The sequence below is a fragment of the Monopterus albus genome, unplaced genomic scaffold, assembly GCF_001952655.1.
Source record: "Monopterus albus unplaced genomic scaffold, M_albus_1.0 scaffold13.1, whole genome shotgun sequence".
NCBI lineage: Eukaryota > Metazoa > Chordata > Actinopteri > Synbranchiformes > Synbranchidae > Monopterus > Monopterus albus.
The window spans coordinates 3,548,065-3,570,554 of record NW_018127893.1 but is presented as its reverse complement, the minus strand read 5'-3'; the positions used below and the strand labels follow the sequence as shown (position 1 = coordinate 3,570,554).

At 39.5% G+C, this 22,490-nt stretch overlaps 1 protein-coding gene across 6 annotated transcripts in view; it reads right to left on the bottom strand.

The window, feature by feature from the left end:
- Positions 1-3,888: 3,888 nt before the first annotated feature.
- Positions 3,889-22,490, bottom strand: part of begain (brain-enriched guanylate kinase-associated) — a 105,746-nt gene continuing 87,144 nt past the window's right edge. For 5 of the 6 annotated variants that reach the window (XM_020590899.1, XM_020590896.1, XM_020590901.1 and 2 more), the window contains 3 exons: positions 15,455-15,562; positions 10,290-10,373; positions 3,889-7,799 (listed from right to left, as the gene is read on the bottom strand). In XM_020590899.1, the coding sequence (XP_020446555.1) occupies positions 6,258-7,799; positions 10,290-10,373; positions 15,455-15,562 (1,734 nt within the window). In that variant the 3' untranslated portion in view covers positions 3,889-6,257. The remainder of the gene's footprint in view (positions 7,800-10,289; positions 10,374-15,454; positions 15,563-22,490) is intronic. The other variant, XM_020590900.1, reaches the window with a different exon arrangement.

Genomic DNA, 22,490 nt, shown 5'->3' with positions numbered 1-22,490 from the left:
CTTCAGCTGGTCACACTGGTGAGTCCTCACTGAGGATTCAGTTGTATGGATTTTTTTTTTTTAGAAATCATTATTATTGCTGAAATGATTACTTGGTCAACAGAAAATTAATCACCTCATCATTGTTCAAGTAAAAATGCCAAATTTCTTAAATGTGTGAAGTTCATGTTTTTCTTCTGTATATGACTATAGAATGGATATTTTTGTGCTTTGGACGGTGATGGACATGTTTTACTATATTTATCCCCCGTTTTTTTTTTTTTTTCTTTAAACATTTTCATCCACAAATCTGGAAAAAAAATCTGATTATTTATAAAACTAATGATGACCAATTTATTCCTAATTTTATATTCTAAATCATTTTCTTTAGAAAATTGTGAAATAGAGAAAAATGCTCCTTTTCGTTTCCTTGAGACCAAGGTGCCACCTTCAAATTGTTTGTCCAAAGTCCAAAAATATTCAGTTTGTGATCATGGACAAAGAAAAACCTCAAATCCTCATTTGAGAAGCTGCAACCATGAAAAATTAGTACATTTTAAAAGACTGACAACTGCCAGTCTGTGGACTAAATGAATCAACTAATCATTTTGGCTCTCTTAGCTGCTAATATATTCCTGTATTATTTTGTTCAAAGTAGAAATATATTGAGACTGTACTAGTACTTGATAGTACTTTATTACTAATGTTGACTTGCTGTATTTTGGCAATGTGCACAACAGTAGGACTAACCATACTTTGCATAGATGATATATACACAATATTTATGTAGTTCATTTCCTCCACTATTGTTTCATGAAAGGCAGGTTTAACTGTAAAACAATGTATTTTTATACAGTGCACCTGAAGACCTGCTGAGTACATCAACTCCGGAACTTGGAGGCACACAGCTCGGTGAAGAAGACGACCCAGAGCTTTGTGGGCTCACACTACAAACATCCAGACAACAATTCAGATGGTAAATTGTTCAGATCGTTGTAAAATATGTTGCATTAAATTCTTATTGCTGTGGGGATAGCTTCTCAAAGTGAAATGTAACATTGCTTCAGTTTAGTATTGCTTAAATGTGAAGCCTTTTTACAAGAGTGATGCTTTACAACTGCAGAGTAGTTTAAAATAAAGATCAAATTTGTATGGCCTGTTTCATAAATGTGGCTCCACTCTCTCCTCCCAGGCAGGTCAATGCACAATTGCCTATCTTTTTCCACTATTGCCTTCATCTCTCTGTCCCTACCTTCAGTAACCACCATCACCGTCGACCAGCCCAGGAGTGACCACAGCTCGGCCCAGCTCTCCATCTCCTCACCTCCTGCAGTTGGTCAAACGCCCGGTTATTACTCATCTACAGGACTACGTATCATTTCCCTCTGTGTTTTTGTCATTCCCTTGTTCACTGTATATAATAAATCACTGTATGCACCGAAGCCAGCTACCTGGGTCTGCCTCTTTCCTTGTTCGCACACTGATTGGTGTGAACGGCTCCTAACAGGGTTCCCCCCTGATTTTGTCTAAATCTTGACTTGGAATGTTGTAGTGTCCATTCTGCACATATGAAAGGATGTTCACTGCCCAGGTACAAATAATGTGCCTGCTAAAAGCCTTTGCTTCAAAATGAAGCCAACCTATCAAAACCAAAACACAATGGGTTGAAATTAGAGAATATCATGCTTTAAACTCAAGCTTTTTCCATTTCCCCCTTAGGCAATCCTTAACCAGATGTCATTCCATGGCCAGACAATCATCAGCAGCATCATTCTTGAGGCCATGTATAGAGACGGGCAAGCTTGTTTATAAATGGACCATTTATTACTGAAAAACTTCTCTTTTTTGCAGCCACTCCATCTCAGCCAGCTGCTTAAGTTTTGGATTTCTGGAAGTTATTTCATTCTGTAAACCTTTGGTCCATCTTAACACTGACTAAAAAGCAGCAAAGAAAAACTAGGTGTGGAGGATTTTCAACAGAAGCATGCAATCAAAGATGTGCAGTGTTTTAGTATAAAAAAAATATTAAATTCTACAAAGCTGACTGTACAGCAGAGTTATTACTATAAAGCCTCCTGCTATATAGTTAAGTGCACAGAAGTTATCAAAAACAAGACTGCATGGAGTACCTGGATGTAAAGTCAAGTTTCTTTGCAGCATCAAGGAAGAACTCCAGAGCCATGGATGCCTTGTTTCTGGCTATTTGGAGGATCAGAACCTGTGACAACAGTTAACTCAGTCAGCTTACTCATAGTTGCTTACAAGTTAAGTTCTGCATCATACTTTCCTGTTCTTCTTAACTGAGCCATTTAAATGAATTACATTTCAACTTTTCTGGAAAATCTGCCAATTCCACCAAACATGTTTATCCACAGTGAATTTAAAAGATAATTGTTTCTGCCATAAACATCACAGAACACAAAGTTTTTACTAAAGCAATACAGGCTCTGACCTTTTGGTTTAAGGCACAACAACAAAACACAAGATATTTAAAAAAAATGCAGGGGAGCCTATAAGAATCAAATCTTATAATTGCTTGTTTTGGGAGTATGAACCTTGTGCAATGACTTCAGGTAATAACAGGAGTCAGTAAAAGTTCCGAATATATACCTGCAGAGCAAGCAGCTGGCACAGTGGTTAAGGTCACTGGCTGTGGTACCGCAGGTCATGGGTTCACAGCCAGCTCGCTGAGCTAGTTACACAAGGAAAGATATGCAGGTTGGTGCACCTGTAGGTGGTGGGGGCAGATCGGTGTCTGCAGCTGGGGTAAGTGGGGGAGGATGTCACCCAACCAGGTTGGTGGCTGTGGTGAAGGAGAGAAGACTCCTTGCATTTTTTTTTTTTTTAAAAAGTTCTTCTTCTCATTCTCTTCAGCCTATTCCTCTTTTCCCCACCTCCAGACACCAACCCACTGGGGAGAGTGACATTCTCCCTCCCCCAGGCACCAACCTGCATATCTTTCCTTGTGTAACTAGCTCAGCGAGCTGGCTGTGAACCCATGACCTGCGGTACCACAGCCAGTGGCCTTAACCACTGTGCCAGCTGCTTGCTCTGCAGGTATATATTCGGAACTTTTACTGACTCCTGTTATTACCTGAAGTCATTGCACAAGGTTCATACTCCCAAAACAAGCAATTATAAGATTTGATTCTTATAGGCTCCCCTGCATTTTTTTTAAATATCTTGTGTTTTGTTGTTGTGCCTTAAACCAAAAGGTCAGAGCCTGTATTGCTTTAGTAAAAACTTTGTGTTCTGTGATGTTTATGGCAGAAACAATTATCTTTTAAATTCACTGTGGATAAACATGTTTGGTGGAATTGGCAGATTTTCCAGAAAAGTTGAAATGTAATTCATTTAAATGGCTCAGTTAAGAAGAACAGGAAAGTATGATGCAGAACTTAACTTGTAAGCAACTATGAGTAAGCTGACTGAGTTAACTGTTGTCACAGGTTCTGATCCTCCAAATAGCCAGAAACAAGGCATCCATGGGGCACCTGAGAAACACACATACACACACACACCTGGTTTAGATCACATTTCAGCAAGCAGACAGGCAGGGGGTGACCTGTTCACGCCAAATGGTCAATAGGATTACGAAGTGTGGAATGTTGTACCTCTGTCCAGGGCGGGCCTAGCCCAAGGAGATAAATGTAACTCATGGTTCAGAGAACGGATTTCCTGCGGGAGCTCTGTCTCTCTGACCCCAGCGCTGTAAGACTTCAGTAGGATAAACAATTCTCTAAATTAGGCTTTTTAGTAGTAACTCTGCACATCTTAATTTGATTGCATGCTTCAATGGAATGTCCTCCACACTTAGTTTTTTCTTTACAGAACAAATAACTTAGTCTATTTTGTCTTCCCACAATGCTTACTCAGCATCGGCACAATAATATCCTTATCGGCCTGATGTATTTTCCAACACCCATCTTTATTAAATAAAACATACAGCAAAAATATATAATCATGCATCAGACGGACAGACAAACATATTGATGTTCAGACAGCTGGCCTGTTGCTCATGGAACAGGGCTGGAGGTAGGACAGGACAGAACTGCTTCAGCCACTTCATTCAGGATCAAAATATTCAATAAATATAACTGAAAACTGGATAAAAAATAGTCATAGTGTATTAACAGTTGTGTATGCAGTATCTATATGTCCACAAGAAAAATACCATATACCTTCTCCTTCCCCCCTGTACAGTGGTTACATTTAATTCCAAGCCTTTGCACTCCTTTAGATATCCATACAGCATACCACTAAGAATGAGTGGAGACTTTTTGTGACCTGTGCAGTGTAATTTCACCTTCACAAACATGACAAGCTCAAAAAGAAGAGGTGCAGTTTTGAAATCTCTATGAACAGCCTTAAGCCAGTTCTCAGATCTGCAGGAATGGGAGAGGTAGAAGCAGGCCTTCCAAGAACCAAAAACAAAAAAAAAAACAAAATTAAATTCTGTCCTAACTGCTTAGGGGTAAAGAAGAGTTCCCATTATTTGGCTTATCCCTGTCACCATTCCTCTCAGATCTATAGAACTACATAGGAAGGAAGAAATCCTTCATGATCCATCATGCCAAAAGGGTGCACAGACGTTAGAACACTAGATTTGTTCTCATTTATACTAGTACTAGTAGCTAGTGGCAGCTTGTTCTATGTTTTATTTAACATAAAGTGTTTGATTAACCAACAGGACAGCATGTCTTTGCCACTTTCTGTGTATGTGTATATACATGTTTCATCTATTTTCATTGTTTTTTCCCTCTAAAATAGCCTAGTTGAGCATGCTGGTTTAAACCAAGACACTGACTATACAGTTTTGTCATAAATCAGTTTTGTGTATTACTACTTGATGAGTTCACTTTGCTAGCTACCTTTTTGTGCATACAATGCAGAACTGCCAGGCTGCCTGGAGAATTTCCCAATTAATCTCTCCTGAAAGCCAGAAGAACTGGCACTTTTGTTTTGGTTTGTACAACTAGGTGCCAACAGTGAGTCAGGGTAGAAAGTTGGCTGCGTGCACTGAATTTCTAGACAGGGATTAAGCCTCATTTCAGTTAAAAACACATTTCACTGGATATATCCACTGCAAAAAAAACCTCCAGTACAAAAACAAACTTGATCCTCCTCTAGAAAACTGGCCAAGTGTGTGTCTGACAGGAAGCACAGACACTGTAACAGTAGTGTATACATACAGTAACAATACATTAGATATACAGTGCAGTATGTACACAGTTTTTAAATGCTTTAAAGGATACTATTCTGTCCTTTGAACAGGATTAAGGCAAAATCACAAGTGTCCAGGTATAATGTTAACACAGCCTCTAATTTCATATCGATATAAAAATAATAAAAATTACATCTAAGTAATGCTAAAAATCTTCTAGCTCAGATCTGAATTTTCATACTGTAATAACAGATTAAGTTGCTTAATCCTTTCTACTGAATGTGCACACTATTTTATTTGTACATTTCACCTGAAAACCTACTATAATTACTTTATAGGCTTGTATATCCTGTATTTAGAACAAAATCAGGGGTTTTTAAGTTTTAATTAACAAATGTAAAAGCTAGTATTTGGAAGAAAACCTATAAACTGTGTTGTTATGAATATTATGTGGGATAACATACTTTTTAAAAATATCTTTTTTTGCAGCCAATTTGAAAATATTTAATAAACATCTGTTCCAGTAAGTGGTTCTTACAGATATGGGTAATAGTTCAGCTGGAAATGTGTTCACATCATATTTATATGCATTGTACAGCATGCATTTTCTTTAAGAGAAAACAGAGAATGGGTAAATCTTTTTAACAGCTCGCACTCAAGCAGGATCCACTAATACATAACGGATAACCTCTCCTGAACATGAGTAATTAAGTCACTCCATTACACACGCTTTAGGCCATTATCTGAACTAAATATATTGGAGCAGGAATTAATGGTCTTTTGCTTTTTTTACTAACAGTATTTAACATCAGAATAAGAGAACTAGCACAGTGTGTTCGTGAGTCTGTCTTGTATTTTGTAGCTTTTATCCCAGTGGCTCTAATTATTATTATCAGTGAAACAAAAACATACTGAATAACTGATGTCAGGTAGCTACACCAAATCATGACATAAAATAGAAAAAGTGTTGCAGAAACGTGCCTTGGCTAAGAGATACATAAAACAACAACATCCTAATAACCTATCACAGCAAGTGTGTTTGCTGTAGGGAGACATACGGTACAGTACAGTACATTATTGTCATGCATAAAATTAAAAGCTCTCTTTTCTCTGTTCAGTTCAGCAGCGTACCATATAGCTGTGCCTTGGTCAGACTGTCCTTTCTTGTCAGTCCCGTACTGCCAAATTTTTGGTATCTTGGAGAAGTCTTCTTTGGAAGTGCGGGGCCAACACTGAGAGCGGAGCTGGAGCTTGGGCGAGGCCGGACGCTCGGCCTGGGGCTGGGGTAGTGCTGAAGACTTGAGGCTTCAAGGGAGCTTTGGTGTAAGGACTCAGCTGAGCTGTCTGCACTCAGATTCATGTAGTCCTTCTTGGTGCTGTCTGCTGCTGTCGCTCCCCCACTGCTCTCCTTGTCTTTAGAGCTCCCTGAGAGGAACAGACTGCACTCCGAGTCCTGACTGTCATCCTTGGCTCTATACAGCACAGAGGTTTTCTCCTCTTTACGATGCTCTGTGGGTTTGGGACTACGGCTGGGAGAAGGGGGAGCTCCAGCAAAACACTGATCCAGCACGTGGCTGTGGAAGACGTCATCTCCCTCTTGGAAGCTGCTGTAGAGTGACCCTTTACCTTTGCTGGAGGAGCCCATGCCGAAGTGCCGCTCAGAGAAACTATATGGAGAGACCCTCCCTGTGATGTTACGGTAGGAGGATGAGAAGGTGTTGATGTCTTCCACGCTAAGCTTCCTCCAGCGGCTGCTCAGCTCGTCCTCGTGAACCTGGACATCACCTTGGCTGTCTAGAGCACCACCGCGAGCCTGGCCGAGTCCAGTTGCGGAACCCATGCTGTGAGAAGAGGCTAAGCGAGGGTTGCTGGAATGGTATGGTTCACTGAAGCATGAGGCCGTCCTCCTATACTCTGGTGAGGTGCCCTTCTGTGGGCTCCTGGATATCACCATGTGCTGAATGCTGTGAGACTTAGGGAAACCTGGACTTTCCTTATTATATGAAGACATACTTTTACACTCAAAATCCCCACTGCCACCATCTCGCCAGTCCATATAGAGACCCTGGTGGGAAGAGGACAAAGTGCTGCTGGCAGTGCGCCCACACCCACCACTGATTCCTCCCTTCTCGTCCGATGCAAGGCTGAAGCTAGAGTAAGAACTGGAGGCAGGGAGGCTACCAGTGCCAAACTCATCTTGGTGGTGGCAGGAGGATGGGGGCTCATGATGGGAGAAGCTTCCAGAGTGGTAGGCTTCTTCTTCTGGGTTGCTGTCAGTGAAGTTCTGGGCATGGAATTGAAGCAGACCAGTGCCTTGGAGATCAACACTCTGCCTGCGCTCTGTCTCTTGCCACCGGTCAGGGCAATAGAGGGCTGTGTCACTGCAGTACAGATCAGATGTCTTGTACACAATTCGACGATTCAGGTGATCAGTGCTTCCTGTTCCTGCAAGAAAGTCTCCATCCTGTGGCTGTGGGCTGGGTGACCGTGTTACAGGGCAACTGTTTCCTGGTTCAGGCTTTTCTAGGACCTTGGCAATTATGGATGTGGGCACAGTGTCAGAGTAGTCAGAGTGGCACATTGCCATGGTGGCTCCACTCCCCCGATTATATTTCTCCATGTGGGAACTGATGCGTTCCTGAAAATCAAATGGCAGCTAAGAAAAGGAAGACAGACATGCAAAGAGACAAAAGAAGCTTTATGAGGATAGGAAATTTTTTACAAAAACCTACATAGATGTCTTTGTTTAATTAAATTCTGACAGTGAATCAGTCTTCAAATTAAGCCAGTAAAGCTCTCTAAAAACCATTTTCCTCAACTGTCTTAATTATTTATACAATCAACTCGAATGTCTTCCTCAAACAAATTGTATGTTTTCTATGGCTGCACTGAAGACATTTTAGAAGTGTCCCTGAATGATTTTAATACATAGTTCTGATATAGAAAGTAATTCATTCTTCTAAAGCTCATACACTTCAGACCTGCTCATGTATCTCAGTGGAACTGCACTACTTGGCCCCTCTAATGAACTTGTGAAAAAAATCTGATCTTTGTTTCATCTCCATTTAACTTAAATATTTCCTCTTTCCAAATGTTTTCTATCCTTTTCTTTTTTTCCTCTCTTGCTGTCTCTCACTCTCTCAAACAAAATGTGTTTGATTGGTTCATGTTTGAGAAAACCAATCCTGTCAATTACTGACTGGTTCTTTGTGCTTATTAAAGTTGGCCAGGGTCAGCAGGAGCTGTTCCTTCAAGACCAAGGTCTCTCTTTTCTCCTCCTTTTCTTTATCCTTTCATCCTCCTCTTCTTACACCACTGCCTTTTCAACAAAAAAAGCCCAAATTCCCTCTCTCTTTGTTTTTCGCATCGTCTCTTTCTTCTGTCTACCATCAAACAAATATCAGTTCCACAGAGAAAGGCTTAGCTTCAAATTAAACCAGTGCACTGCCTCTCCCTGCTGGGAATAAAAAAAAAAGAGAGAGATAAAATACTGACTTGGATTGGTTAAGAAATACAAGCTTGCCTCGGCATAAAATAACCTGCATCTTTTAAGTTGAAGCTATTTTTAGCAGTCACTGTCCCAGACGAAATAGAAATGGAAAGCAGGCTGTGAGGGTGGGCACAAGATAATATATAATATGTGTGTTCCAAGGAAGCTAGCTCAGCATTCACTGTTATCTGAGGCAAATCTTAATTAACAGTCACATAGTTCTGTAGGGTAAAATCCATGTGATACCATGTCAGTAGGTTTTGTTCCTATTACTGAAATAAACGATTTAATGCTTATGATGGGACTGACACACTTTATTTGAGGCATCCTAGCAATTCGCTGTGGAATCCATATTCAGGATACTTCACAATTAGATTTAATCTTTTATATTTACATGTTTTTATTTAAACTTTTGTCACTGCTAGGTCTTTCACGTTGGCTTGGTGGGTCTCTGCCCTTACAGGTTAACAGTCATTAGCCCTAGTATTACATGTTTTCTTACTTTATGACCAGTTTGCCTCTTGTGATAGTGTCATACTCAATTAGCATTTACCATTATCCCATAATTTGTCACTGGTTCGGCCACTGTTTCAGACTTACTATTAGCTAGTTAATAATTCTTTAATATATTACTTGTGTGGTGTAGAAGATAAGCATTTAAGAATGTAATTATGTAAGAATGTTAACACTATTATAATCTTTTTTTAGTATAATACTTGTGTGGTGTAGAAGTGAATCATTTACTGCTTGCAAACCAATGATGGTAAGATGATGTCATGGGGTAGGACTGGATAAGTCTGACTTCTTCCTACTCCATTCAAGCATGTACTAGGTATAAGCAAATTGATATTGGATTAGCATTTGTTGGATATGTGTAAAATTATGTGTGTTGACATATCAACTGTCTTTACATGCTTGAAAGAATAAAAAAAAAAAAAGTTTGGTATTCTTTTCTTCTTCCTAATGTTTAAAATCTGAATTATAAGAGAATCAGAAAACATTGCCTTAATTAATTGTTGTCCCGTTTCATTTATCTCATCACCTGTTTAATATTGTTTTTTTTTTATTCAAATGTGTCCACATAGAGTGCTTCAGCCAACTAGCAGCCATTTTTTAGAGTGTAACTTTAGTGCATCAGGTGCTGTCTGAGGCCAGCCTTTCATTCACTCATTCATTATGCACAGCCAGGATTCATACAGATGGCACTTCAGACAGCAGACCTCCATCTGTCTGACTGAAGTGGACTGTGACTCCATCTTATTATGAAAACCACTCACAAAGACTTTTAATGGAACGCCGATACAACACAGTGAACCTCTCTCCATTATAGGAATAATTCATTAAGAATTTCAGCATCATTAGGACACTCATTATATACACCATAAGTTAAATGATGGATGATGTAATTTTATCCATTAAGTTCAAGACTATAAGCAGGATTTTAGTAAAACTGAGGTCATAACTCAAGCCAATTCTGGTGGAAGAATGATGAGCCCTTGATGGGTCGGGCATCGCACCTTAATAGAGTTTGAGTGCTACCAAAATGTGGCTGTATTGAATATTTATTTTAAACCCCAAGTCATCAAACCTTTCTCTTGCAGCACAGATTTGAATTAACATGTTGATGCCGCTGTAGCAGCAGTGTGGGGAGCTCACCTCAGACATCTTGTGAGCTCTGTAGTGAGACTTGGAGCACTGCAGCAGCTGGGCTGCCAGGTTGCAGTCTTTCCTGTACAGGTCCTGTAGGAGGCAGAAAGATTATCCTAAATCACTATATGCTTAAAAACTTGTTCATTTTGGCAGCCTGATGATTTGAGGATGTTTTTGACCAAGGAAATTATGTTTAAACACTCTCTGGGCAGATTCTGTTAACACTTCATATTACAACCTTTAAATTGTGGTTTAATTACTGTATATATATATATTTTTTTTTTACTATGGGGGACTTTGGGGTAAATTATTTCAGGACACAGTAATGTACTGTTAGTGCTGAGCAATAGCAACAAAATGTCTAAAAATATAATGTAACCGTTTACTATTTATGAGGCATTTATGGATCGTGGGTAAACAAACAAGAAACCTGGCATGGCCGTTTTTAATTATATGAAATTTATAACTGTATATAAAGTATGCTTCTCGGAAAGCATGATCAGTTATATTTTCCCCTGAAACACAGATAAGTAACCTGCTGGATTAGCCAGTTCATTGATTTATTGGCCCATCAAATCAAAGGAAGAAATTCATCCATCTAAGTGGGTAGACTTTAATTAGTTAATATGAATTTTCACCTATATTTTTTATGGGGTTAACATTAAGGGTCTGCAGGATTTTAATAATACCAAAGAACATTTTAATTTGTAGTATCTTATCTGCCCTGTATAGTCTGGGCTAGTTTCATTAGAGTTGTCCGAAACAGTGCCTTCATTTATCACCGGCTTCCAGCCCAGGAACCTACTGCAGAATTATTTATCTCTTTCTCTGTGCTTTCCTTCTATAATGGATGTTTTTTAGACTTTTTTGTTAAATTGTGGGGGTGGTCTACTGGCACAGCAGATGCTCATTTTAGTTGTTTTCATGCATCTGCAGTACAGTATGTGTGTGGGTGGATAACTGGTTTAGCTGACTGTTTCCACTACATCCTCTGTTAAATCCATCCACTTCTAAAAGGTCAGTTCTAGCTGGTCTCCAGCTCCCTGTGCCTCTGTAGCAACAGTGCCCTGAAAATACTTCCCAAAACATCAAAGCCTTCTCTCTGACAGTTTCAACTCCCCTACCAGTTAACAGTGACTCCCTTTGAATCACTCTATTTCTTCTCATTTTGTCTCAGGGGGCATATGGGTGCCCTGTGATTTTTGTTCAAATACTGTAGATGTGATTTTTTTTTCTCCAAATGAGTAATAAACTTGAAGGGATGGAGCATATTTTTTTGAACCACTGAATACATATTCATGCAATCTAACATTTAGTAATAAACATAGGAGGTTTATGGGATTGAGCTCTGGGACTCCAGGTGCTCCCTGGCCCTTGGTTCCCTCATTCTGTGCGTGGTAGGTCCGTTCAGTAATCTATTCATGCTAATAAACTATTGCAGATTGAATGGAATTATCACCTAGAGTAAGTTCAGTCAATTCAGTATGCATTTGTCAGACATGACACTTTCAAAAGGCCATGTTGCTTTCTCCATGGTATAAGCACCAAAATCTTAGCTTGCTCTGTGGAGGAAATGCCTGCCCCACTGCCCGCTCTGATGGGACAAATATCCACCCACTCATAATGAACCTTGACCTTGGAAGGACAGTCAAAATATTATGTAGCTCAGATGTGCATAACCTGCCAAAGCGAGAAAATGTAACCTATCTCTATCCTGAAGCCACAAATTGAAATACCAGTAAAATCCCTTCAGAGAAAGTGAGGCACCAGATTGTCACACGCCCCTGAGCTCACCCCCTTGCAGCCATGAGGATGCCCATTGATTTCAGTATAATCACCATAAAACACCCAGCGCTTTGGAGTTAATCCCTTTATCTGCTGTGGCTCCTTGAAGCACAAATGTCATAGAAAAACAGTGAATATGAGACTTTTAAATAGCTAGGGAAAATAGTCTTCTGAAGAGCTACTGTATAATTTCAGTCTCCCAAGCCTACTGCCAGATTACTGACCAGGTAAAACAAAGCAGGCTTCATTTGTGGGTCTGCTGGCAAAATGTTCGCAACCAAGTGTCATTACAGAGAAACGTTCAGATACTGTACCGAGTTATGACAACTTTGCTTTTTGTTATTGCCGACAGGGAAGTCACTGTGAGCCCATATTACACGATGGAGCCTCGAGTACTCACATTGTCCTCTCTGAGTTTATTAATGGTGATTTTGGCTTCCATGAGGTGGTTGTTGAGGATGATGATCTCTCGGCTGAGGGCTCTCTTTTCCTCTTCATGGTGCTGGGACTGCAGTGTAGGAGAAAGAAGTGACACGGTGGTAAGTCGAGAGGTACAGAAACATGTTGAGGGTTGAAGAAAGACAAAGTTGGAGGAGCAACAGAGCAAAAATAAGATAGGAATGGGGAATAAAAATGAGAGAAAGAGAGCCATAAGTCACTATCAGGCTGAAGACGGTGCCAGCAGCAGGTCTTAATTAAAAGAAGATTACATTTGCCAGAGTTCATATCATATCAATTACTCTGGGAGTAAGAAAAAGAGAAATGGAGGGGGAGAATGAAAAATAAAGGGAGAGAGCGAGATGGGGAGAAAGACAAATGAAACACTCGTTCCACTTTCAGTGATTACTGTCAAAGACATGCAAAATGACTGCTGGAGTGACATTTTAGCCCCACTAGGAGTGGAGCCTAATGATGGAGATGTCTACTGGCTGGCTGGCCTGTCTTTCTGTCTGACCACATTTATCCTGACAAATATTGGCTGGACTGTAGCCTGAAGTTTGGCCAGATATCCACGGTGCCCCAAGGACTGTATTTAATGAATTTGGTGGCCCTAACATTTCATCTAGTGCCATCAGCCTAAAATTTCTACTGGTATATATGAAACTAATGAGACAAATTGCTTTTCACATATACAGTAATAAACAATTGCTATGGAGTAAGATGAGCACATTTATGCCCACAAGGGCATAAACACTTGTGATTTTAATGACACCACAGACTCTAGAACTGCCCTCAGGACAAATTCTGAACAGTTTTTAAGCGGCCTAACCTTAAGCTTTGCACCAGGCTGCACCTGTTTGACCTCTGACCCAACATTGCTGCCACTGTAGGTGTGTTTGGTTGTGGTTAGAAGCACGCTTTAGTCTGTAACCTTACCCAACAGTGATGCTACATGAGTACACACCTCTACATCACTGCAGAGACACAGGCATTGGACAAATATTGTTAATGAGAGTAATCTGGGTTTTTTTTTTTCAGAATAATACAATACTGAAGTTGTTGCCTGGGGGTAAAAGGACACAGTAATGTACTGTTAGTGCTGAGCAATAGCAACAAAATGTCTAAAAATATAATGTAACCGTTTACTATTTATGAGGCATTTATGGATCGTGGGTAAACAAACAAGAAACCTGGCATGGCCGTTTTTAATTATATGAAATTTATAACTGTATATAAAGTATGCTTCTCGGAAAGCATGATCAGTTATATTTTCCCCTGAAACACAGATAAGTAACCTGCTGGATTAGCCAGTTCATTGATTTATTGGCCCATCAAATCAAAGGAAGAAATTCATCCATCTAAGTGGGTAGACTTTAATTAGTTAATATGAATTTTCACCTATATTTTTTATGGGGTTAACATTAAGGGTCTGCAGGATTTTAATAATACCAAAGAACATTTTAATTTGTAGTATCTTATCTGCCCTGTATAGTCTGGGCTAGTTTCATTAGAGTTGTCCGAAACAGTGCCTTCATTTATCACCGGCTTCCAGCCCAGGAACCTACTGCAGAATTATTTATCTCTTTCTCTGTGCTTTCCTTCTATAATGGATGTTTTTTAGACTTTTTTGTTAAATTGTGGGGGTGGTCTACTGGCACAGCAGATGCTCATTTTAGTTGTTTTCATGCATCTGCAGTACAGTATGTGTGTGGGTGGATAACTGGTTTAGCTGACTGTTTCCACTACATCCTCTGTTAAATCCATCCACTTCTAAAAGGTCAGTTCTAGCTGGTCTCCAGCTCCCTGTGCCTCTGTAGCAACAGTGCCCTGAAAATACTTCCCAAAACATCAAAGCCTTCTCTCTGACAGTTTCAACTCCCCTACCAGTTAACAGTGACTCCCTTTGAATCACTCTATTTCTTCTCATTTTGTCTCAGGGGGCATATGGGTGCCCTGTGATTTTTGTTCAAATACTGTAGATGTGATTTTTTTTTCTCCAAATGAGTAATAAACTTGAAGGGATGGAGCATATTTTTTTGAACCACTGAATACATATTCATGCAATCTAACATTTAGTAATAAACATAGGAGGTTTATGGGATTGAGCTCTGGGACTCCAGGTGCTCCCTGGCCCTTGGTTCCCTCATTCTGTGCGTGGTAGGTCCGTTCAGTAATCTATTCATGCTAATAAACTATTGCAGATTGAATGGAATTATCACCTAGAGTAAGTTCAGTCAATTCAGTATGCATTTGTCAGACATGACACTTTCAAAAGGCCATGTTGCTTTCTCCATGGTATAAGCACCAAAATCTTAGCTTGCTCTGTGGAGGAAATGCCTGCCCCACTGCCCGCTCTGATGGGACAAATATCCACCCACTCATAATGAACCTTGACCTTGGAAGGACAGTCAAAATATTATGTAGCTCAGATGTGCATAACCTGCCAAAGCGAGAAAATGTAACCTATCTCTATCCTGAAGCCACAAATTGAAATACCAGTAAAATCCCTTCAGAGAAAGTGAGGCACCAGATTGTCACACGCCCCTGAGCTCACCCCCTTGCAGCCATGAGGATGCCCATTGATTTCAGTATAATCACCATAAAACACCCAGCGCTTTGGAGTTAATCCCTTTATCTGCTGTGGCTCCTTGAAGCACAAATGTCATAGAAAAACAGTGAATATGAGACTTTTAAATAGCTAGGGAAAATAGTCTTCTGAAGAGCTACTGTATAATTTCAGTCTCCCAAGCCTACTGCCAGATTACTGACCAGGTAAAACAAAGCAGGCTTCATTTGTGGGTCTGCTGGCAAAATGTTCGCAACCAAGTGTCATTACAGAGAAACGTTCAGATACTGTACCGAGTTATGACAACTTTGCTTTTTGTTATTGCCGACAGGGAAGTCACTGTGAGCCCATATTACACGATGGAGCCTCGAGTACTCACATTGTCCTCTCTGAGTTTATTAATGGTGATTTTGGCTTCCATGAGGTGGTTGTTGAGGATGATGATCTCTCGGCTGAGGGCTCTCTTTTCCTCTTCATGGTGCTGGGACTGCAGTGTAGGAGAAAGAAGTGACACGGTGGTAAGTCGAGAGGTACAGAAACATGTTGAGGGTTGAAGAAAGACAAAGTTGGAGGAGCAACAGAGCAAAAATAAGATAGGAATGGGGAATAAAAATGAGAGAAAGAGAGCCATAAGTCACTATCAGGCTGAAGACGGTGCCAGCAGCAGGTCTTAATTAAAAGAAGATTACATTTGCCAGAGTTCATATCATATCAATTACTCTGGGAGTAAGAAAAAGAGAAATGGAGGGGGAGAATGAAAAATAAAGGGAGAGAGCGAGATGGGGAGAAAGACAAATGAAACACTCGTTCCACTTTCAGTGATTACTGTCAAAGACATGCAAAATGACTGCTGGAGTGACATTTTAGCCCCACTAGGAGTGGAGCCTAATGATGGAGATGTCTACTGGCTGGCTGGCCTGTCTTTCTGTCTGACCACATTTATCCTGACAAATATTGGCTGGACTGTAGCCTGAAGTTTGGCCAGATATCCACGGTGCCCCAAGGACTGTATTTAATGAATTTGGTGGCCCTAACATTTCATCTAGTGCCATCAGCCTAAAATTTCTACTGGTATATATGAAACTAATGAGACAAATTGCTTTTCACATATACAGTAATAAACAATTGCTATGGAGTAAGATGAGCACATTTATGCCCACAAGGGCATAAACACTTGTGATTTTAATGACACCACAGACTCTAGAACTGCCCTCAGGACAAATTCTGAACAGTTTTTAAGCGGCCTAACCTTAAGCTTTGCACCAGGCTGCACCTGTTTGACCTCTGACCCAACATTGCTGCCACTGTAGGTGTGTTTGGTTGTGGTTAGAAGCACGCTTTAGTCTGTAACCTTACCCAACAGTGATGCTACATGAGTACACACCTCTACATCACTGCAGAGACACAGGCATTGGACAAATATTGTTAATGAGAGTAATCTGGGTTTTTTTTTTTCAGAATAATACAATACTGAAGTTGTTGCCTGGGGGTAAAATTGTCTGGCTAGTATGGGGAATATGGATTTAAATAATACTACAGCATTTATGATAGTGTTGTATCAATATTAAAATGTTACAATATTAACTAAAGTATGTCATAATAGAAAGTTAAAAATCTGTCTTTCCCACCAAGTCATATTATTGCACTGGAACAAATCCTTTTATTTTAAAATATAAATGTAAAATATTTGTGCTCTCATTCTGGATGCAAGATTCTTAAAATGCATCTTATTCTTTAGACATAAGAACTATAATACTTTAATATGACAGCTTTGTCTTGATAAACGGACAGATAATAGCCCTTGAGGTGCTAAGTATTTTGAACAGCTACAATTTATGGCAGCTGAGGAGCAATCTCCATCTGCTGATGAGGTTAGAGTTAAAGGCTCCAGAGACTTTAACTGAAGTGGGCCTTGAGCTGAGATTATTTAAATCATGTTAAAGTGTCCATCCAGCTGTCTGCCGCCTATATATTGTGCATTGCCAGGAGTGGGTTCTAAGAAATTGTATTTTCTTTTTCTTGATCTTGTTCTCTGTAACACACACACACACACACACAATAGTAACTGTGAAACATCCTGGCCATTGAAACACAGCACCAGCTGACAACTGATGCAGCTCTGAGCAGTCGCTTGGCCTCCCACCCTTCTCTCTTCTGATCTTTCAGTGGTGGTGATTGTTTTGAAATACAGGAGTGCTGAGCCAGTCTAATAGGTGGCAATTAATGTCAGTTTAAGCAGTCGGGCAGCATTGATATTCAGATCCAATTCTGTTAGGCTCTCGTTAATCAGCTGTCGAGACATGCAGCTCTCTAGCACTCTCTCTCCAAATCATTACTTTAGATTTTTATTCATATTTTACAATGCTAACTGTGCACATCAGGGCATTTTAAAGCTCAAATATATAATTGCTCCCTATTCTTTGTTAACATGATATTTTATTGGATCAAAGACACTTTCTCACCCATATGCTAATATGCATAATAGCTTTGTAATGTATTACACCGGTGCCTTTGATCTCATGCCTTCTAAATACAGAGTGACATAAATCCTTTAAAGGATAAGACCAGTCCTTTTCTATATTAATAGTATTTCAACAGTCCCCATGCAGAGATTAAAACCAGTAATGATTTGCCTCTACTCATGGTTAATGTCTGTCAGTTTGTCAGAACTGGATTATCTTATTTGTCTGTGCCATAGACTTATATTGTTATTCACAACAATTAAAAGTGAAACACACTGCTGCACTGGTTGGCATTTCCTCATTATGAAACACCAGACCCTGACCATTTTTATGCCTCTGTGCCGGAGATAGCTGCAGCCATACTTTTTTAAAAATAATTTGCCACTTTGAATCTTTTTTTCTTCACTATAGCTGCTGACTTTGATAACTTTCATGTATTCCATAATCTTTTCGATCAAACCGATGCTCCGCTTGCATAATATTAGATGCAAAATTGGAAACTACCTACATATAGATTACAGATGAATAGAGGGCAATCTTAATAGGCTTGATGTGATCTTATACTGTCTTTTCCAGGGAGGGAGGAAGTGGAATTTTAATTACAGCATTATGGCTAGCGGAAGAATCACAGCTGTGTACAATGATTTTTGCTATCTCCTCCAGTCACACTGTGTTGGATACACAGGCTGTCACCAAGATATTCTTATCAGTTCTTATCAGTTCATGTCACACATATAAAAGAACAGCATCAAGGAAAATTAATATGCAAATTTTGACTATCGTATCTTAAAAAGTTTGACCCAGGGGAGGAGGAGGGATATTGTTTCTCACAATATGGCGGCTCAGGGAGTCCCTGCTGCCTCCTTTTGTTTTTTTAAACTTCCATGTGTGCAAGTTTCTTCTAATTACTGAGCAACAAGGTAAATATGACCTTTAAATTCCAACTCGGCTAACAGAGAGTCAGTTTACTCCTTTATAAGCAACTATGTACTGTGATGGAAAAGGGAACAGTAACACTTAAGACAAAACCTGTAGAGCTTGTTTCAATTATTGATCAGGAGGCTTTGTTGAACTGAGCGCACAGTGTATAAAAAGCATATATAAAAAGGTGAGAAATATGTCAAGGCACCCTGAATTTGTTTCAGGTATTCTGCTGGAGAGTCTGCCTCTTCACTGGACAACAAATGAAACTTAAATCCCAAGAGATACAATTACTGAAGACTGTGGTTCATGGAAAAGAGCAGAAAACTCTCTTATTTTGGGGGAAAGAAAAGAAGCAAATGACATTTTCTAGCTCCATTAAAAACCTTTTAAACAAGACACCAAAGACAATCACCATCCTGAACAAAACGGGTTCCAGACCCAAAGTGATTGAAATCCAAAACAACTTCACATGTGAGGCTAACAGTATTTACTGCAATAAATAAGCATCAGTTGGTGATTGATGCCTTATAGCCAGGACTACTCTGGTGGTTTTACAAACCACACATAGCATAAAGTAAGTTTTTTTTTTTTTCCCCAAGCAGAGTTCAGTTCATGACAGTACAGTATGGATATCAACTGATAAAGCATAAATTTGGCTTGAGATACTTTAAGATTTAAATTGCTTGGGATCACAACTGATTGTTCTTTCTTGATGATGCACTGTTACTTTGCAGATCCCACAGTGGCAAATCAAAGCTAGAAGGCAAAAAAAAACCTAAACTGGTTGCTGTTTGCGGGTTTAAAAATATGGTATCATTTGTACAAACAATTCATGTACCTTCCCAAAACGGTGAACATTGTAGTATTTAACAAACATCATACAGACTCTAGTAAAGAGAGTGTTTGTGGGGGATGTTTCTTGACTGGTGATTAATACATATTTGGTGGGATTACTGCCAAGTGTACAGTACATGTTCTTTATTTTTAACCTGACACCCAGTACAATGTGGCTCATTAAAGTGTTTTAATAGCTTTTGGGTAACTTCTGTGGCACAGAGGAACAAGCTCTGTAAGGGTTTGTCTACATAGAAAATACTTGTCAGTGTGATCAATTCATTGTTGATTTTATTTGTTTATTGGATTTGTTGACAATAAGAGAAAGATTAGAAGACAGAATATCATATGCTTTAGATTCCTACAGTTTTCTTTAGTGAATCAGCTGCATTATATGTAAATTAAAAAGTTTTTTGATAATTTAATGTAAATTTAAGTATGCAACTGGTATATGACTAAGAAATGCTGATTTTTTTCTTTTGAGTCTGTTGCTGATTCATAGCCTGACCTGTTTTCCTGCTCCAGAAAGAACTGGGTAAATAATTATGTGCAGCACATCTGCCTGGTTTCACAATGGCACTGCTAATTTGCACTTTTCATTGAAAAGTCGTGTCTAAAAACGGTAGCGTTAACTACTTAGTGCACCACAGACAGGCCTTGTTACTGCTTATTGAACAGCAGAGAGCAACACATACAGAGGAGCACTCATGCAGAGCAACACATTAACACATAGACATGACAAGATTCTTCACGTCACTCACACACCACCGGGGCTATTATTCTTCTAACACCCTTCATACTGTAAACATAAATGAAAAAGTCATTATTTGCTATTTGGCCATTCTGACGGGAATGTGTGACTTACAAACAACAATAAATGTTTTTCTGCCTCGGGTTTCTTCGACTACTCAGTTCATCAACATCACACTGCTTGAGGAACCAAATGTATTTATTATCTCAACGTTTACATATATATTCTCTGTTCTGTCCAGTTTGTTTCCTTCTTTAAGATTTTGATGTCATCTGAACAAACAATAACTGCTTTGATATTGCTATGTCAGCGTTTTTTAATAGGCTTGGCTATGAGAGAGCCTATCAGAGGCCCCAGAGATTAAACAGATCCTGTGTGTTTCTTAAATAAACACATAAATAATTCAGATTGGTTATGACAGGTGATAGATTCATACACCTGGGTAGAATTGTACTGCATACCAAGTACAAACGTAAACCATGCAGCCACTTGGGGAGATGCTTAGAGTCGGGCTGCAGTCATATTCTATTATTGATTCTTCTATAGATCAATCTGTCAATTGTGCATATAAAAAATGAAAAATTTGTGATAGTGCATGTTAAATTTCCTGCTCCTGGAATGAGTTAAAAACCAGTTAAAAAATCTTGTTACCCACTGGAGCATGTCATAACTGAATAGTATGGGGGTAAAAAAATAAGACAAATACATAAATAACCTATATTATATACGATTAACCAAAGCATTAGTAGTGTTTATAGATTACCTTATTAGTAGTTAATTACAGTGTATTACAGTCATTACTACTCGCATCTCTTGTATGGTGTATTATGGGCAACACCGACAGAAAAGCTACCTGGACTGACATTTGAATGCAAATATTTATTTTCTGCTTGCACCAGCACTGTCTCACAAGATGCTAAAAGACTAAAGTATCTCACCTACATCAAGCTATATCTAGTCCAATGCCAAAGCGACACTTCACCAAGGTGATTTTTGTAATGGATTATTCCAGTCATGCAAACTGCTTCATCTGCAGCACTGTTTATCTATACATCGAATCGTAGACGGCTCCTCCATGATCCACGCTGAATACAGCTACTCCAATGTCATCACAATGTGCATCTTGTCAGTTCTTCCGGGGCCTCTTGATTGCTCTTTATGAAACAGTTTTATCCTTTGCTGTTTTTTTTCCCCGACCTTGCCGGTTTAGGCTTCTCAGAACTTTTAATTATGTGTCTGATTTGATTGGAGCTGCCTTTGTCACAGCCTGCCTGCACCGTCTTCTACAAAGGAACATATTTCCCTCTTGAAATGCCATTGCATGACATGCCATCAAAAGAAATGGCAATCCCAATGAGGCCTGCCTCTAAAAAAAAAAAAAAAAACCCATGGCAAAAATTCAAACCTGCACCAAGGCTCTCTGCTAGACAGACAATCCCCTTGAAAACCAGCAGTTTTCAAAATGATTTTCACATGACTTGAACACGTTTGTGTGTGTGTGAATGAAATGATCTGTAATGGGAAGCCATTTTAACCTCTCAGTCTATTCATTGTATGACAAAGCAATAAGGATTACGCGGGAACATCACAAATAATAAGCTGCAAATACTACAAGACAGATGCTGTTTCAAATGGCTGTCATCTGAACATACAGTATGGCATTTCATGTCTGGGTTGATTTATTGCAATGTTCACAACTCACTGATCCAGCACCATGCATGAAATAGCAGAAAAATAAACACCCCGATAATCTCTATTATCTGCCACAAATCAAAATGTAAATATTCACTGTAGCTTCTGCTTATTTTAAAGGGTCACTTCACCCAAATTACAACTCTTAGTGGTTTCTTATTGGGGTGGGCACAAGTAGTAGATTAATTATATGACTAACTGAACATAGTTGATATATATTTTATTCTTCTATTTGATCTTTTGGTGACCTTTTAATTTACAGGCTGTTAACTACATAGTAAATTGAAGAAATTGCTAGGAAATAGCCAGGAAGAATGATGTAATGAGTAGTTATTGTTTATGAATGACCAGAAATTACTGGCAAGTACATTTATATTGAGCGACAATAGCGAGGACATGCTGCCTGTCAAAAGCCAATGAAGTCATTTCTACCAAAACACCCAGTACCCATTGTGGCCACAGACCTGTTATGTGAAGCGGCTGGGATGAGAATCAGCACCTCCAAATCCGAGGCCATGGTTCTCAGTCGGAAAAGGGTGGCTTGTTCCCTTCAGGTTGGTGGGGAGTTCCTGCCTCAAGTGGAGGAGTTCAAGTATCTTGGGGTCTTGTTCACGAGTGAGGGAAGGATGGAACGGGAGATTGACAGGCGGATCGGTGCAGCTTCTGCAGTAATGCAGTCGATGTACCGCTCCGTCATGGTGAAGAAGGAGCTGAGCTGTAAGGCGAAGCTCTCGATTTACTGGTCAATCTAC